Genomic DNA, 20,181 nt, shown 5'->3' with positions numbered 1-20,181 from the left:
CTCTACAGTACGGTACTACATGTCCTGTACTTCTCTTACTTGTGCCAGGATGAGTTGCTCTTCAAGGCACCAGGTGAGGGCGGCTCCATTTTATTTTTCAGGTACACTGTGTACTGTACAGGACTCTGAAGAAGCTCCTGTCCGCATCACAGAATGATTTACAGTTTCCAGCAGCTATTTATGAATTTTATAAGTAAGGGCTTGCTTTATCTGTCCTACTTTTGGGCGTATTTGTCTTTAACCTCTTAACGTGCACTTACGTCAAGGTGCAGGGGGAGAAGTATGTTTTACAGCCGACACCCGTGACTAAAGGCCAGGAACACCGATCCCGCTGTTCCTGACCATTTAACCCCGCAAATGCTCCGGTCAATCGCGAACACTGCATCGGAGGCGTTAGAGAGGGGGCACCCCCCTTCCAACAGCTCATAGGCGGCCCAATAGCACGATCGAGGGTCGCCAATGGTTGTCATGGCAGCCCAGGGGCCTAATGAATGCCCCTAGGTCTGCCTTCACTCTGCATGTGGCAGGGCTTAAAGGATGCCTGTAAAAATGACAATAGACTGCAATACGTTAGGATTGCAGTGTATTGTACCAGTGATCCAACGATCACTGGTTCACGTCCCCTAGGGGGTCTAATAGAATGTGTGAAAAAAAAAAAGTTAAAATCAAGTTTTTAGTAGTGAGATTTTAAAAGTTCAATTAACTCCTTTTCCCATTTAAGTAATGTCAAAATTAAAAAAATAAACAAAATTGGTATCACTGTGTCAGTAAATGTCCTAACTATTAGAAAATACCGTTATTTAAAGCACACTGTAAACTCCGTAAAAAGGAAAAAAATATAAAAACTACAGAATTGCTGTTTTTTTATCAATTTAGCGGTACCAATAGAAACCACAGCTTATGCCGCAAAAAATAAGCCATCACACCGCTCAATCCACGGAAAAAAGTTATTGCTTTCAGAATATAGAAAAACAAACCATTTTTTTTCTCTAACAAATAGTTTCTTCTTTGTAAAAGGAGTAAAACATTAAAAAACCTATATTAGGCTGGGTTCACACTACCTATTTTCAGGCGTAAACGAGGCGTATTATGCCTCGATTTACACCTGAAAATAGGGCTACAATACGTCGGCAAACATCTGCCCATTCATTTGAATGGGTTTGCCGACGTACTGTGCAGACGACCTGTAATTTACTCGTCGTCGTTTGACAGCTGTCAAACGACGACGCGTAAATTGACTGCCCCGGCAAAGAAGTGCAGGACACTTCTTTGCAACGTAATTTGAGCCGCTCTTCATTGAACTCAATGAAGAGCAGCTCAAGATTTACGAGCGTCACAGACGCCTCGCATAATTCGAGGAGGAGCTTTTACGTCTGAAACGAGGCAGCTGTTTTCTCCTGAAAACAGTCTGTCATTTCAGCCGTAAAAGCCAGCTACCGTGTGCACATACCCTAAATATGTTATCGCCGTAATCGTATTGACCAGCATAATAAAGTACATTTTTAGTTTCTACCGCACGGTGAAAGATGTAAAAACAAAACCCAAAAGAAAATGGAGGAATCACAGTTTTTCCCAATTCCACACTACTCGGAAACTGAAAAAAATATCGGAGTACATTATATGGTACTTTAAATGGTGCCAGTAGAAACTACAACTCCTCCCACAAAAAAAAAAGCCCCCACACCACTCCATTGACGAAAAAATAAAAAACGTTATGGCTCATAGAAGGCGGGGAGTGTAAAACGTAAAAAAATAAAAAATGGACTGGACACAAAGGAGTTAATCTTCATTATTTCTTATTTTGGGTTGACATTTTGGGTGCTTTGGATCCAATTACGAATTTTATGAGTTATGGTTTCAAGTTAAATAGTTTTTAACTTACAATGGTCATCCTGGAACAAATAAATATTACAACTTGAGGGGCCAATGTATTATGGTGATTGCCTACAATCATGAAGAGGTATAGGATGAATTATTAATGTATAACGTTGATTGGACAATTGGTTGGAATTTGGCAATGGGAAACCATTCATAATATACGTACAATGTCCAGCATCTTCTTTGTGTGTGCTGCTGAAATGCAAAACCTTGCTCTTGCTTCAGTGATCGGAGTTGCTGGGAATCCAACGACAACAACACCAATTTTCTTCTCTAGCATGTGTCGTGCAAAGGCCCTTTGTATTTAGGAACAAAGGAAAAGAGAAAAAAATGTTTTGTTTTTTTAATTACAAAAATGTAAGCATAGTACCAGTCATAATGATTTTCTTATGGGATCAGTATATATAAACTAAATTGATAAAATGTGAAAAAGAGATAATAAGCCGTGTGATTGGTTGCTATGTGTAAAGGTAGACCACACAGGTGTACACCACCTAAATTGAAATCATATATTGCGGGGAAGGTAAAGGAGGAAAAGTTTGTGGTCTCTCGAATTAGAAATAATATATGACTCTTATTAGTAATTCTAAAATAGTGATGAATATAAAAAAATTCTAATGGTGCAGCAGGCTCTGTGTGTGTGTGTGTATGTGTGTGTGTGTGTGTGTGTGTCCCCTATACTCACACCCCCAAAGTGGGTAATGATGTCTGCAGTACATGCTTGTGTATCAAATTATAAACACAGTGTTGTGTAATATACATAAAGGCTCCCAGCCATATAAGTTGATTGAGGCACCAAGTGAAGGGATACAGCCATCTCCAGCGGTGCCCCACGGCGCCAGGAAGGGCAACAGTGGGGCAGCGGTGCAGACAGCCGGAGCCCGAGGCAGGCCGCAGTATGAAAATGATGTGCCTGCTGAGCAGTGTGAAACAACTAGGGCAACGAGCAGATAGACACAGCCATCTCCAGCGGCGCCCCACTCTACCAGGATGGATTGTGGTGGGGTAGCGGTGCAGATGGCAGCGTCCGATGCAAGATACTGGTAAGTGAGAGCCAATGTGTCGCTAGAATTTTTTTTTCCAGTTAAACAATATGTATTTAAGGGATTACAGATTGTTTTAATTTTTTTAATTTTTTCACAAGTCAGGAAATATTCTAAATTAGATTCTAATTTATAACATTTCCATGTGCTGGCCACTAGAGGGAGCAGTTCCCAAAATTGCAGCATGGTCAATGTGGTAAAGCAACCTCATTGATGTATGCTGCAAATTTGGGGTGGACACACTCTCCTCTAGTGTCCTCACACAATCCCCCCCTCCCTTCTGGCTAGTGCCAGGAGAAGGAAGGGTTTGAATGTCTTCAAACCTCCTACACTGTGTGCCGCCATTTTCTGAGCGACTGCACAGTGCTAGGAGGTTTAGATACAGGGCTGAGCAGACAGTATCACACGAACATAATGCACACGAACATAATACACACAAACATAAATTACAAGCTCCTGCCGCCGCCTCCACTGGTCTACGCTCCTCTTCCTTGCGCCTTCGCTTCGTTGAACGGCTGCGCCCGGAAGTCATTATCTTACATTCCAGCAGCGGCTTCCGGTCCACATGAAAATGGCGCTGGATTTCGCTCTACAAAACGAGCTTCGTTTTGCTCTGTGTGGGAGCGGCGTATGCGCTGTTCCCACAAACACGGCTCACGCAACGGAGAATGGAACGGCTCCCATTCGCATTCTCTATGGGGTTGTATGTGCCGTATTCCATCTCTGTATGTGCCGTTAAATCGACACATACAGAGATGAGAAAAAAAAAATGGCAGCCCCCATAGAGAAGTAAAAGTCAGAAAACATTAAAAAGTAAAACATGAGAACACAATTAAATAAAAGGTTTGAAAATATTATATTAAAAGCAATATGATAAAAAAAATAAAAAATTCATGACACCTTCCCTTTAATACGGAGACAGAAGGCTGTGGCGTAGCGGAGGCGATATGTTCGCTCTCTGATATGCTCTGCGAAGCTCAATATATCACCGCGACAGGCCGAGTAGCTGAGACGCTTACATCCGGGACACTATGTAGCGTGTCCGTATGCAACACTGCAGAGATCTGTCCATGCTCGAATGAGTCACCGGACTGGGTTAATAACAATAGGTAGCGGACCCTGCTGCTGCACCAATAGAATTGAACTAAGACTAAGCACCCGACGTGCGTTTCGCCAGCATTCTGGTTTCTTTTAAGGGTCTAGAAGAAGCCAGAATGCTGGCGAAACACGCGTCGGGTGCAGAGTCTTATAGGGCCTCCCACACAGTATAATGCCCTTATAGCTGCCCCACACAGAACAATGCCCCTAAAGCTGCCCCACAAAATGTAATGCCCTCATAGCTTCCCCAACATTATAATGACCCATTAGTGCCCCCACACAGTATAATGCTTCCATAGGTACCCCCACACAGTATAATGCTTCCATAGGTACCCCCACACAGTATAATGCCCCCATAGATGCCTTCACACAGTATAATTCCTCATAGCTTTCCCCATACTGTATAATGCCTTCATATCTGCCCCATACAGTATAATGCCCCCATAGCTGCCCATACTGTATAATGCCCCCATAGCTCCCCATACACAGTAGAATGCCCCCAGAGCTGCCCCATATGGTATATTTCCCCATTGTGGCCCCCATACCAAGTATAATGCCCACTTAGCTGCCACCACACAGTATAATGCCCCATAGCGCCTTAAAAAAATAAAAATATATATATTTAACTTTCCCCGTTCCCGCGACAAATGCTCTGCGCAGACAGATCGATGACGCGCCTGTCTGCGTCGAGCTGCTCACAACTGGCATTACATAGTGAATGCTGGAGCAAGGAGCCGTCCCTGCTCCAGCATTAGATTGAACTGTATCTGCGCGCTGAGGACGCAGATACAGTTGAAACTGGGACATGCCACCGCACCCCTGCCCCCCACTAGCTACGCCTCTGGCTGGGAGCCTTTATGTATATCACACAACACACTGTTTGTAATTTAATACACGAGCATATACTGCAGACATCATTACCCACTTTGGGGGTGTGAGTACAGGGGTCACTCACACGCACGCACACACACACACACCCTGCTGCACCATTAGAATTTTTTAATATTAATTCATCACCATTTTAGAATTACTAATATAAGTTATTATTTATAATTAGAGAGACCACATCCTTTTCCTCCTTTCCCTTCCTCTTAATATATACATTTAAAAAACGTATTATTACGTTAAAACAATTCCCGCTAAAATAAAAACAGGGTAAAAACCAATATGATCACCATTACAGCCAATATGATCACCATTACAACCAACATGATCACCATTACAGCTCCCACAGGGGTTACCTGTCTGGAAAACCCCTGAATGTCAAATCTAGTTAGATAGAAAATTCACCTTTAAAACATCTTCTGACTTTACTGGGATATGTCAGAAGATGTGATCGGTGAGGGGCTATGCCTTGTAACACCACCGATCGATAGGATGATGAGGCCGTGGCTCTTCTCCAAGTATTGTGCCCCTTTGACTTCCGAGTTGACAGTCAGAATCTCCCAGCAATGCGACTGCATATTCTAATGATCTTGGTGGTCCCAGGACACAACCCCCTACCAATGACACTGTCTAAATGGTAAAACTTCCCTTCGACCAGTGATAAATACCCCAATTCTATATCGCTACATACGTGAGGAAATTTACTGAAAACCCTAGAGGAAAACCTTTTTGTAGGCTTTAATAATACATTTCATATTAAGGCCCTGTTCACATTGAGTTTTTTGCAGGAGGAAAATTCTGCCTCAAAATTCCGTTTGGGATTTTGAGGCAGATTTTGATCTGCCTGCACGCCGTTTGCTGCGATTTTCGCTGCGTTTTTCGCTCGGGCCCATTGAGTGCTATGGCCAAAAAAACACAGCGAAATACGCTTTCTCTGCCTCCCATTGATGTCAATGGGAGGTCAGAGGCGTAAACGCCCAAAGATACGGCATGACTATTCTTTTTACCGCGAGACGGTTTTTACGCTCGCGGTAAAAAACGCCTCTAACCTCCCATTGAAATCAATGGGAGGCATTTTCGGCCGATTATTGGCGCGGTTTCCGCGTCAACAAACGTGTCAAAAAAACTCTGTGTGAACAGGACCTAATAGTTAAGACCTTTGGCAAAATTGTGGAGCAATGCAAGGATACCGGAAAAGGGGTGGGGCTGTGACAACCTAGCATTGACTGTCATACATACCCTACTTTTCCTGGCATATACAAGAGAACAGGGACCACAGGAGAATCTTCATTCCCGTAGATTATGAATCCTAATTCCCGTAATCTATGTCTGAAGTATCTTGTCTTCTCTAGAAGCTGCTGTACTCTTTGCAGGCCTAGGGCAGAGGAAATAACACATTACATATTCTGAAACATTCCTGCTAATGTTGACAGCGTTAAAGAAAAACAACATTTACACAACACTTTTCCTCAATGTGAATCCACATAAAATGTTGAATCCCTTTACTAACACTTTATGCTTTAGATATTGTTTACGGCTTTTTATTTACAGGATGTTTTATTATCTGTTCTAAGAACTAGAATTTAGTAGTCACAGGAATGTCTGCACAGGGCGGATAAACCACATACAGCTTACAAAGAAGAAGCATTACATATTAGACATAGCTTAAAATAGCAAAACTTTGCATGTTTGAAGTGATCATTATATTCAGTGGTATTGTATTATATCCCGTGGCAGTTTTGTGATATTCTATGGATGACATAACCCATCTCTAAAACATAACAATGTATTAGATATTTCTGACAGCGGTTTACCTCCCAGGAGAACAAGGGATCGGCATGTTGAAATCAAACATGCCTGACCCTCTTTTTCTTCGATATCTACCATCAGGAGACAGAGGTGCCCACATACACAATAGATTACTAGCAGATCCTGCAAAATATTGGTGGAATTGACTGACCAAAATCTAATGTCTGTAGCCAGCTTTAGAGAGCAAATTATCACTGGCTATATTATGTAGGTGGAGACTTAAAACCCTTTACATTTTCCATAAGAGATTTCAGAGCTATAGGGGAAGCCTCTGACATTGCTGTCCATACAATCGACAATGATGTCAGGGGCTTCCCCAGAGCAGGAGTCCCAGTGATGTCAGGAGCACAGCTGGAGTCCCAGGAAGAGCCTACTAGCGCTCTGCCCGGGAACTCCAGCTCTGGGGTTGCCCCTGACATCTCTGTCCATATATGAACAATGATGTCAGGAGCAGAGCTGGAATCCCAGGCAGAGTGCTAGAAGTGGCTCTGCTCCGGAACCCTGGCAGCATCCGCCGAGGGCACTGCGGCAGCATCCGCCGAGGGCACGGCGGCAGCATCCGCCGAGGGCACTGCGGCAAATTTTATATTGTATCAAATTTGAAAGTAATGCGGCCCGTCAACTTCCCATTTTTTTTATATGTGGCCCACTTACCCGGCCGAGTTTGAGACCCCTGGTCTAGACGGTATGTATTTTGCAGCTGTGAGCAGGATTAGGTATGTATGGTTTGCTGTAATGCTCTATTCATACTGCATTCGGCATGTGTCAGGAAAGCTCCTTAGTTCCCCATTGACTCGATGTATGCCAAGAGGGCATTCTTTTGGTATACGTTGGAGAGGTATGTATTGGCATAGCATTTTTTTTAAATATATATAATTGTGTAGTTGATTAAGCCGTTCGCTCCAATCAAGGTCCTGCTCACTACAGAGGTACAGTGAAGAGGAACGGGAGGCCCAGGACCCCTATTCTAGTGGTCAGTGGGGGGCTAAGCGTTGGGGCCCCCAGCGATCAGACATTGGTCAGCTTTATTTGGATAAAACCAGTAAACTCCTTTAGGACCTAATGGATGAGAGATATACACACACACACACACACACACACACACACACACACACACACACACACACACACACACACACACACACACACACACACACACACACACACACACGTGTAGGATATGTGTTCTATAGTACTTGGGCCTAGGGCTATGTTGACATGACACACAGTGGCGGACACAGACTGCAAAAGGCCCCTGTGCAGATAATGTGCCAGGGCCCCCCCGCCCCCCCCCCAATACCGACAAAGTTACCTAAACATATATATGCATATAAAAATAAACCTTACTAATAAAAATTATGAAGGAAGATTTATATTGTACATTTTATTACCAGTTTAGAACACAAGTAACACATTTTTTTCCGGGTTAAATTCTTATCTAAACTAAGTCCCTAAATGTGGGCAAAGAAAATGAAAAACCTATACTCACCTCCTCCGGCGCCTCCGTTCCCCCTCCGCAGCCCCTATCCCTTTCTGTGTTTACAAAGCTGCTGTGGTGACGCGCGGTCGATGGCACATGACCGCTGCAGCCAATCAATGCCCTCAACAGCGATTTGCTGTGGAACTACTGTCCTCAGCAGCACACCAATGAGGAGTTATTGGCAGCAGCGGTCACGTGCCATCGGCAGCGCGTCACCAGTGCAGCCTTGTACACTTGTAACACAGACCGAGACAGGAGGATGGGGGCTGCGGCGGGTGAACGGAGGCGAGGGAGGAGGTGAGTATAGTTTTTTTATTTTCTTTGCCCACATTTTCTTTGCCCAGCTACTGTCCACGGGGGGCCCGCTGATGGGCTCGCAGCTACTGTCCACGGGCCTCTGTCTCAGTCCTCAGCATCGCGCAGCTGAGAACTGAGTCGGCCAGCAGAGGAACGGGCCCCCTTCCCACGCGGGGCCCTTGTGCAGCTGCACCGGCTGCACATGCGGTATGTCCGCCCCTGATGACACATATTTGTTGTGAGTTTTCGGTGTGGAATCTGCAAAAAAACTTTAACAATATATATTAGAACATGTTCTGCCACTGTGAATTTTCTGTAATTTGTTAGTGTTTTCCTGATTAACCCCTTAGTGACCACCAATACACTTTTTTCACAGCGGTCACTAAGGGACCTTTGCTAGGCCGTCGCCTTTTCACAGCGGCCCAGTCTAAGTCCTGCACGGGTGTCCCGTGCAGGCTGGAACCAGGGCTCGGCTTTTTGATAACAGCTGGGCTCCTGCTCCAATGGCCACAATCTAAGTTTACTTCGATCGTGGCCGTTTAACCCGTTAAATGCTGCAGTCAATAGCAACCGTGGCATTTAACTTATTTACAGAGGGAGGGAGCGCCATCGGTCACCCATCAGCGGCCCGCAAATGCAATCGTAGGCTGGCAAGGCAGCCGGGGGGCCTGATAAAAGCCCCCAGGTCTGCCCTCGGCATATGCCCATTAGGATGTGCCAGAGGCAATAGATATACTATCAGTGTAAATCTGGAAGGCAAACAAAGCATTATTGCTTAAATATACCAAAGCATTATAGCAGCGATCTATAGATTGCATAGTAAAGTCCCCTAGTGGGACTAAAAAAATAAGTAATGTGAAATAAAAATTATTCATAAAAATTACAGTAAAAAGTGGATTGAGTAAAAGTGTCAAAAGAAATAAAAGTACACATATATGGTATCGCTGCAACCGTAATTACCCAAACAATAAAGTTAATATGTAATTTAAACTGTTAGGTGAACACCGTAAGAAAACAAAAAAAACGCAAAAATAATGGTGAAATTGCTATTTTTTTTCCATTTCCCCCCAAAAACGTCATAATAAAAGTTCATCAATAAGTTCCATGTATCCCAAAACAGTACCAATCACAAATACATCTTGTTCCACAAAATACAAGTTCTCATATCACTACATTGACAGAAAAAATAAATAAAATTATGGCTCTTGGAAAGAGACGATGCAAAAACAAATAATTTTATAATTTTAGTTCAAAAGCGTTAGTGCAAAAGTCGTAAAACATAAAAAAACTATACATATGTGGTATCGCTGTAATCGTACCATCCCATAGAATACAGGTAATGTGTTATTTACACCACGCAGTGTATTTAACCCCTTCCCGCCGCAGCCCTTTTTCAGATTTTCATTTTAGTTTTTTCCTCCCCACCTTCCAAAAGCCATAACTTCTTTATTTTTCCATCGATTTAGTCCTATGAGGGCTTTATTTTTGCGGGACGAGTTGTAGTTTTTCGTAGCACCATTTATTTTGCCATATAATGTACTAGGAAATGGGAAAAAATTATTTGTGGGGTAGAAAATGAAAAAAAAAACCAGCGATTCCTCCATGGTTTTTTGCGCGCCGTTTTTACTGAATTCACTCTGGAATTAAAACAACATGTTAACTTTATTTTGTGGGTCAATACGTTTATGGCGATACCAAATATATATAGTTTTTCGATTTTTTACTACTTTTACAAGTAAAAACTTAAGTGTAAAAAAGAAAACTTATTTTGTGTCGCCAAATTTCGATAGCCATAACTTTTTTATTTTTCCGTCGATTAAGTGGTATTAGGGCTTATTATTAAAACTACAGCTTATCCCGCAAAAAATATCATTTTGGTGTACATGCGACGTTTTGATCACTTTTTATTTCATTTTTTGTGGGAGATGAGGTGACCAAAAAATAGAGATCTGGCATTTACAATTTTTTTACGGCGTTCACCATGCGGGTTAAATAATTATATATTGTAATAGTTCAGACTTTTACGGACGCGGCGATACCAATTATGTTTATTTATTTTTTTACTATGCTCTAGGGGGAAAACGGGAAAAAGTGTTTTTTATTTAACTTTTAATTTATTTATTTTTTACATAAAAAAAAACAACTTTATTTATCACATTTTTACTTTTTTTATTAGTCCCCCTAGGGCACTTCAACCAGCGATCGTTAGATTGCTTGCACGTTATACTGCAATACTAATGTATTGCAGTATATCGTGATTCTGACCGGAGACAGGGCTTAATAAATGAACAAAGATGGCGGACCTTCATTAGGCCCCCAGGCAGCCATAGCAATCATCGCCCCCCCCCCGCGATTGCGTTGCGGGGGGCGCGATGAGCTGTTAGAGAGGGTCGCCCCCCTCTTTCTAATGATTTAAATTCTGCGATCGCTATTGACCGCAGGATATAACGAGTTAAATGAGCGGGATCGCGCTCGAGCTCGTTACTCTGAAGTGTCGGCTGTAACATACAGACACCGACATCATATGGAGCGGGTTCACTCCGTGAGCCCGTTCCATACGTCCCCTACCCGACTTTGGCGTATGGATAAGTCAAATGTCGGGAAGAGGTTAAAAAGCATAGAACAATGGCAGAATTTCAGGGCTTTTTTCTATTTCCCCTCAAAAAAAAGTTAATAAAAAAATGATATGTACCCCAAAATGGTGCCATTAAAAAGTACAATTAATCCCGCAAAGAACAAGTCCTCATACAGCTATGTCGACGGAATAATAAAAAAAAGTTATAGCTCTTTGAATGCGACAATAGAAAAACGAAAAAAATAGCTTGGTCATTAGGGCCTAAAATAGGCAGGTCACTAAGGGGTTAAACGGTGTACGCTGGAAATTAACCACTGAAGTAAACACCGATATTGGTCAGAAAACCAAGATCTGTTTTATTGGTGCCCATATTGGCTCTATGAGTCTTACCAGTTCCATCATGTGCCATGATGCACTTCATTACTCGGATTATCTGCTCTGCCACAGGTGGCGACATAGACGATGCATAAAGTGCACTGTGTGAATGCGTTCTTAGGTAATCCACAAGATCCTATAGATAAAACAGACATGAGATTGTATTTTGGCCAGTCCCTGGGTGATCAGGAAGCTAGATGTAATTATTTAGAGCAATGAATATAGAGATGAAAAACAAAATAAATAGATAGATACATAGTGATCGTTCTCTTCAAAAATTCACTAAAATCTACAAATTTAAAAATGAACCCAATATAAATGAACTATATAAAAGCAAAAAGACAATGGGTTTTACAGAATACCACGAATGTCAATAATAAAAATGCCATGTTGTGACAATGTATGCCAAGCCACAGCTTTGCTTGAAGGAATAGGGAATCACGGCGCACATCATATTTGTGCAATAATTTGCAACATTTCACTCCTCTCACCACTTTGAAAAAGCAGACGGGGTTAGGCCCAAAGGGGGCAACATTGTAGGTCTGACAGACTTACTAAAATTTACGCCAGAATATGGTGTAAGTTATAGTACAAATCTTAGCCTACTCCGTACATTTCAATTTCTGTCTTTAGGACAGCCAAAGAGGTGGCAAATTAATTAGGAGCTGTGCGCTTCTTGATAATTTATCCGTGCTTCTTTATCAAATGGCACTCTTAAAATTTCCCATTGTGTATTCCTAAAAAAGGAACAATACCTGTAACACTTTAAATTCCCGTTTGACAAACATCGTAATTGCCTTCTACAACGCAATCTTAATATTCAATATAGCTGCTTTTTTCCTCAATCATTTTTTTTTTTAAATACCCTTTTTCCAGCAATATATCCTCCCATGGCTCCAAAACTTTTGGTGAATGTTCCCATCATCACATCGATATCTGCAGGGTTCACTTCAAAGTATTCCACCACACCTCGTCCTGTAGGTCCTACTGCTCCAATACTGTGTGCTTCATCCAAGTACAAGTAAGCTCTGTACTTCTTCTTTAATGCTACTATTTCCGGAAGACGTACAATAGATCCTTCCATACTGGAAATTACAAAAGAGAGAGACAGTTGTCCAATCTATTGGGTTATGGATCCCACCTCATAGTATTTATCATGAAACAGGATTTGATCTAAAGAATGATGGGCAGAATATGGTAGGAAATAAAGAAGTCTTAAAAACAGACATTGCATATGCTAAATTCTTGCTTTTCCACCAGACCAAAGCAGGGTCCTTAAAGGGGCTGTCCACTTTGAAAATCCCTTTTTGTTAGAAGGGACGTTGGACAATACATTGTTCACAGGATCTTACTGCTGGGGCCCCCCAGTAATTAGCTTTAAGCTGGGTTGTATCCTGGAAGCAAGTGTTCCATTTTCTTGGAGCACCACCACGGGGGAAACAAAGCATTACACAATTTCCTTTGGGTTAAGAAATAGACTATCAGTGTAATACATGACACAACGGGTCCTCCAGAGCGAGAGACGCTCTTTGTAGATGATCGACTCTTTAGGTAATTGATGATGGTCTTTAGACCTCCTTTCTATTAATTCAGAAAACCCTAATAACCTATTTAAGATGGGATTTCTAAACCAGACAAACCCATTTGACGCTCCGTGTGTCATCCGTGTATGATGCGCGGCTGCGTGATTTTCGCGCAGCCGCCATCATAGAGATGAGGCTAGTCGACGCCCGTCACTGTCCAAGGTGCTGAAAGAGCTAGCTGATCGGCAGTAACTCTTTCAGCACCCTCGACAGTGAGTTCCGATCACAATATACACCAACCTGTGAATCAAAAAAAGACGTTCATACTTACCATGAACTTCCTGCTTCCTCCAGTCCGGTCTCCCGGCCGTTGCCTTGGTGACGCGATCCTCTCTTGTCATCCGGCCCCACCTCCCAAGATGACGCGGCAGTCCATGAGACCGCTGCAGCCTGTGATTGGCTGCAGGCTGTGCTTGGCCTGTGATTGGCTGCAGCTGTCACTTGGACTGAATTGTCATCCCGGGAGGTCGGACTGGAGGAAGAAGCCGGGAGTTATCGGTAAGTCAGAACCTCTTGTTTTTTTCACATGTATATGTATATTGTGATCGGAAGTCACTGTCCATGGTGCTGAACCAGTTTAACTCTTTCAGCACCGTGGACAGTGACTTTCTCCTGCCGTCGCGTACCCGAACATTTTTTGTCGGGTTCGGTCAAAACGAGTTCGGCCGAACCCGGTGAAGTTCGGTGCGCTCATCTCTAATTTGACACTCCGTTTGGATGTTTGTAAACAGAAAAGCACGTGGTGCTTTTCTGTTTACATTCATCCTTTTGACAGCTCTTGCGCGAATCACGCAGTTGGCACGGAAGTGCTTCCGTGCGGCATGCGTGGTTTTCACGCACCCATTGATTTCAATGGGTGCGTGATGCGCGAAAAACGCACGATTATAGAACATGTCGTGAGTTTTACGCAACGCACTCGCGTTGCGCAAAATTCACGCATCGTCTACACTGCCCCATAGACTAGTATAGGTGCGTACGACACGCGTGAAAAGCACGCGCGTATATTACGCTCGTGTAAATGAGGCCTTAGGCCAGATTCACACAGGTGTCGCGCATCTCGGACGTGAAAAACTGTAGTGGATCTGCGCTGCGGGATGCGATATGTTTAAAACGGGTTTTTGCCCTGCTCCAAAATCTGTGAGTATGGCCTTTTCTGTGGTTTTAATTGCGGGATGCGATATCACACATCCCCCATAGACTAGAGTCTATGGAGGGATGTGTGAAGCGTAAAAAAATAAGACATGTCCTATTTTCTCACGGACCCTTCACACGGTCCGTTGAAACAACGGCCATGTGAACGGCTACATTGAAATATATAGGTCCGTGTGACGGCCGTTGTTTAACATGTTCGTGTGAATAAGGCCTTACTGCGAGGAGGGAACATAAGCAAATACTATGACAGTTGTCAACAAATGACCCAAAGAGCTCCAATCTTCCGGTCATTTTCCTTTGAATGATACACACGGATTAGGAAAAAGCCTAAAATATTTTCTGTAGCAGACAACCTCTGGCCAGATACGGTCATGGGTATTAATTTATAAAAAACGGTTTATATTGATATATCACATTCGCTCAGGGCCATTCCTTTATTATATATACTGTGTGGCCAGTATTGATCAAGTTTTAAATCGGATTTGTTACCTCAGTGACTGGGACTATATAATTTATCTTCTCATACACTGCTTAACAAAAGAGTAGAGAGGTACAGTAAAGCCTCCTAACATAAGATGTGGTAAGTATTACTCTGTGGTGCTATTGCAATAGACAGGTCATAATCATCTATTGAGATGCCCGATTTACCTTAGGTTTGGCAAAATATAAATGTTTATTATACATGAAATGGTGAGATGATTTACTGGTGGACTCCTATCATGTCGTTATCATAGCAGAAAACAAAAGTGGCCTGGCAAAATCCAACCTCTCCGATTCGATTTGCCAATAGGTGTCAGGTGAGGTCTGGTACGAGTGGGAGACATAGCTCCTAAATACACTTAAAACTGAATCTTCTATTTTAGGGGGAAGCAAAATTTTAAACTGAGGAGACAGACCTTAAAGACTTGTACTGTATGTGGGAGAGACTTGGTCAGAGAAAAGAAACAGTTATGATGAGCAAATATATTTGTTCAGTCCACTCTGTTGTGTTCTCCATATAGAGAATGGATGGTGTTCCCCTTGTTATATAACTTAGATCAGATAGTGTGGCTTCTGCGCTGTAACCTTTAGGCTTACATTCACACGAACGTAGTCCACCTTGGACGTGAAAAACTGCAGTTTTTCACGTCCAAGGCGGACCCGTGCGGGACGCGTTGTCACAGATTCCCCGCAGACTAGAGCCCAGGGCTGGACTGGGACTTAAAAATGCTGGGGCTGATTTTAAGCACACATGCCCACCGCAGGCCATACGCAGATGCCAGATGTATTAAACCAGGTGTAAATGAAAAGAGGAATAGTTCCTGATAGCTCCAACTCCAACAAATCTACGGGAATAATAAACATGCTCATTATTCTAGAGGATTTTTTTTTGTGGAGCGGAAAAAAAAATTCAAGCAGACTTCTTTCCGCTGCATGTGAATGGAGTATAAAATAGTTAATTCACTTGTAATGGATGCAGAATGTTAGTGGATTTGAAAGGGATTTAGGTGTGGAATCAGGGACTTAGTCCTAATCAAATCCTGATCATGGCCTAATACTGACGTATAAAGATTGCAAATTATATCATTATACCATATTGTAACTAAATAGTATGATTTAAAATTTTATATTCAGACACACACACACACACACACACACACACGCTGCATTTGTGTCACACCGCTAGGACACATGCACACCACTCACACCTAGGACACGTGCGCACGCACGCACACCACTCACACCTAGGACACGTGCGCACATACACCACTCACACCTAGGACACGTGCGCACATACACCACTCACACCTAAGGCCACATGCGCACACACACCCCTCACACCTAAGGACACATGCACACCACTAGAAAACATCCCCCACTCACACCTAGGACATATGCCGCACATGCACCCCTCACATCTAGGACACATGCGCACGTGCACCACTCACACCTAGGATATATCCTCCACTCTCTCCACTCACATCGAAGACATATGCCGCACATTATCTACGCACTCCAAGGACACATGTTCAACACGCACTACTCACACCTGGCACAGACGCCGCACACACACCACCCAGACACTAGACGCGTACCACAAACACTACTTACAATAGACACAACGCACATACCCCAAAAATGCTAAACACATACCTCACATAACACTTACACACTAGACCTATACCACACATACCACTTACATTGAAAACACGCACACAAATGCCACTAACACATTAGAAAAAGACAAAACTCACACAAATTGCATATTTCACTCATACAATTGACATACACTGTTCGAACTACATCAACCAGTCACACTACAAAAATCAATCCAACACATTGCTATACTTACCCGCTTTCTTTTGTAGACTGTGGATTCTTGGGCACTTGCATGCAGGATGCAGGCAGTACATAGGCATCTAGAGATGCCCCCTCCACCACTAAGTCTGCCCATGTGCCCACGAAGCCATGCCCATTTTACAAAGCTCCTCCTAACCATTGCTCAATTTAACCTTAACCTGATGATCACCCTAAAGCTCCTCATTGCAGAGTACACAGCAATAAATCTCGGAAAGATGTGGTTTTAAACACCAGGAGGCAGTAGTTGTTGTAAACTTGGTGCATGTGTTCACCACTGTCCACAGACCGATTCTAGCTTTTCTGCTGCCTGAAGTGAAAATTGAAGTGTCGCCCACCAGATTTTGATTGACATCCCCCTGGCTGTTCTACATCTCTATCAGGCTCCAATAAATCTAGCGGATGCGCCGTTGCCTTGTACTGGCATGTCGGGCCGAGTACACCTCGCTGCCCCTTGACCCTTTAATGGAGTAATTAGCCTATAGTGTGTGCCGGTTTAAAAGTTGATTCTATAGATCTTTCTGCATCTGAAAACAACATACAGGGGAATGTTTGGAAATATTGTCAGGTCATGTATTACACATGGTTGCGGTTCAAGTGGTTAAAACTACCTGACAGGTCACCATTAAATATACAATGAGATGAAAAAATTCCATCTGCCCAGTAATTTTGCGGTTTAAATATAATTACAGCTCCAGAACCAAGCTCTGACATATACGGTTCCAGAACAAAGCTCAGTACATATATACAGCTCCAGAACAAAGCTCAGTACATATATACTGCACCAGAACCAAGCTCAGTACATATATACAATATCAGAAGCAAGCTCAATACATATATACAGCTCCAGAACAAAGCTCAGTACATATATACTGCACCAGAACCAAGCTCAGTACATATATACAGCTCCAGAACAAAGCTCAGTACATATATACAATATCAGAACCAAGCTCAATACATATATACAGCTCCAGAAAAAAGCTCAGTACATATATATACAGCACTAGAACCAAGCTCAGTACATATATAGACAATATCAGAACCAAGCTCAATACATATATACAGCTCCAGAAAAAAGCTCAGTACATATATACAGCACCAGAACAAAGCCAAGTACATATACACACACACACACACACACACACACACACACCAGAACCAAGCTCAGTACATAAATACAGAACAAGCACAAATACAGCTCAATTTAGTGCAAACCCCTGTTGCCCCATCAGAGAGGCAGAAGACCGCCGACACTGATTGTATGGGCGGCCAGCAGGCTGCCCACTGTTCACTGGCCCATCTGGCATTTGCCAGAACTGCCCTGCTAAAGTCTATGGAGGGATGCATGACATGGAGTAAAATAGGACATGTTCTATTTTTCAATGGACCAACAGTCGTGTGAACGGCCTCATTGAAATACAAGTCTGTGTGACTGCCGTTGTTTTAATGGCGGTCACATGGACGAGATTCACATTCGTGTTAAGGAGTCCTTACATTGTTTTTTTTCTGTGTTGCTCTACATTAGCACGTCCATAGCTGAACAATGCATCTATATGGAGCTCCATTGTTTTAAAGCGGTTAATGCAAGTAAAAAATATACAGCAAGCCAAAGTTATCAACATGCCTCCGAGTAATAGCAACAGCCATTATTGGGATTAACATGAGATGTAGTAAAGCTTTATATAGGAATAGTATAGCTGCAGTATTTTACTTTCTTCCTGTTGATTTCATACCTGTAAATTCCTTCAACAAGGATAAGGATTTTCTTCCAGGCTCTGTGAGTGCGCGGCTCTCCATGGACCACAGCATCCCGCAATAATTTCTCCAGGTTATGCATGTCTAGGGGAAAAATGTTGGATATATGATCTTTATTTGCATCACAGACACTTTGCTGCTGGATCTGTCATTCAGCGAACAGTGCAGCATTGTCCATAGAGAAAAGAGAAATGAACGTTAAATTATCATTACAGTATATTTTTTCAGTTGACAAATACTCAATGTTAAATAATTGTATGGAAGGCCGCAGAACACATTCATAGCCACATCATCATAAATCATATTCAAAAGAATCCTGTGAATTTAACAATTATTATGTAATTATTTGGGCAATTTTATATACAATTGTGCATTATTTTATACTGAAAAACTGCTTCTGCTAAATTCAACATGGGTCACATGACATCTCTTCCACAGCTAGCCATAAACGTATCACAATGAAACAATTCCAATCAAATAATGTATTGTTCCTGCAAGAATTATCTTAAAAGTTAAATTTCTGAACTGACATTGATGTAACATAGAAAACCAAATCTATATATATATATATATATATATATATATATATATACACACACACATACATACATATATACACATATATACACACACACACACACACACACACACACACACACACACACAAGCAGTAGATGTAACTTTACAAACTTGAAAAAGTAGTGATGTGATTGCATCGACTACGCTATTGATTCTGTCAAAAAGACGGAACACGGCGGAACCCCTGCACAACTGAGACAGACGTAAACCATTGGCACCGGATCCGTCACCATTGAAAACAATGGTGATGGAAACTGAAAACTCTGGTTTCCGTTTGTGTCAGTTCCTATGGAAAGCTCCGACGGAACGGAGCAGATGCAGATGTGAACAAAGCCTAAGAGATATATGAATAAACAACATCAGAGGAAGTCAGTATTCTGGGAATCCAACAATTCCCAGGAATAAGAGGCCATAATACATAGTAATACACCCACTCCTTGGATACTGGTCAGAGATTTATATTTCTTTGACAGAGCTCTTAAGAAAAGTCATTGATTTCAGTCACGGCTTAAACATACCACATGGCTCCACTGAAATAAATACCTTTCAGAACGTCCCAGAAATCTCCAACCTGTGCCAAAGGGCTTTGGGATTCATTATGGAGCGCTTTAGTCTCTTCATTTCCAAATATTAATACAGTGGGCACACAGAAAATATGCAATAAATAAGCCCTTAACGCAATGGAAAAAAACCACACAAAACAAAGCAGGCAAAATCACTAGTAATCGCACAATCCAATGAGTAAAAAATATCAAATATTTATTACATTATGCCACAAAAACACACAATTAAAGCACCATGCATTGTAGTATCAGGGCCTGGTCCAAAATAAGACACGTTACCAGCGCTAATACAATTCATGGATACACACTAGTCCCACCCAGCAAGATCAACAATAATGGTAAAAAAAATACAATGCAAGAAATGGTACACAAATAGAACATATACATATATAAAGTGCCATGTGCAATATACAATACCAACTGTGGCTACTATGATCTCAAGATGGAAAAGCCGAAACGCGATACAGCAGCATAGGCACTAAGTGTGAGGCTGGCCTCTATCCCTTCCCCAGGGGGATGGGCCATAGTTGGTATTGTATATTGCACTCTATATATTATATTTGTGTACTATTTGTTGCAGTGTATTTTTTTTAACCATTATTATTTCTCTTGTTGGATGGGACGAGTGTGTATCTATGTCTTGTATTAGTGTTGGTCTCTGGTCACGTGTCTTATTTTGGACCATGCATGGCGTTTTGGTGGCATAATGAAATAATAATTATTTAGTTTTTTTTACTAATGGACTTGTGCAATCACTAGTGATTTGCCTGCT

At 42.2% G+C, this 20,181-nt stretch overlaps 1 protein-coding gene across 1 annotated transcript in view; it reads right to left on the bottom strand.

The window, feature by feature from the left end:
* LOC142760128 (serine palmitoyltransferase 3-like) overlaps positions 1-20,181 on the bottom strand; it is a 69,646-nt gene that overhangs the window by 4,007 nt on the left and 45,458 nt on the right. Inside the window, exons 7-11 of the mRNA XM_075863087.1 lie at positions 18,246-18,351; positions 12,306-12,525; positions 11,456-11,576; positions 6,144-6,279; positions 2,045-2,174 (exon numbers count right to left, since the gene is read on the bottom strand). Coding sequence (XP_075719202.1) covers positions 2,045-2,174; positions 6,144-6,279; positions 11,456-11,576; positions 12,306-12,525; positions 18,246-18,351 — 713 coding nt within the window. The remainder of the gene's footprint in view (positions 1-2,044; positions 2,175-6,143; positions 6,280-11,455; positions 11,577-12,305; positions 12,526-18,245; positions 18,352-20,181) is intronic.

The sequence above is a fragment of the Rhinoderma darwinii genome, chromosome 4 (genome assembly GCF_050947455.1).
Source record: "Rhinoderma darwinii isolate aRhiDar2 chromosome 4, aRhiDar2.hap1, whole genome shotgun sequence".
Classification (NCBI taxonomy): Eukaryota; Metazoa; Chordata; class Amphibia; order Anura; family Rhinodermatidae; genus Rhinoderma; species Rhinoderma darwinii.
This window is presented reverse-complemented; position numbering and strand designations above follow the sequence as displayed.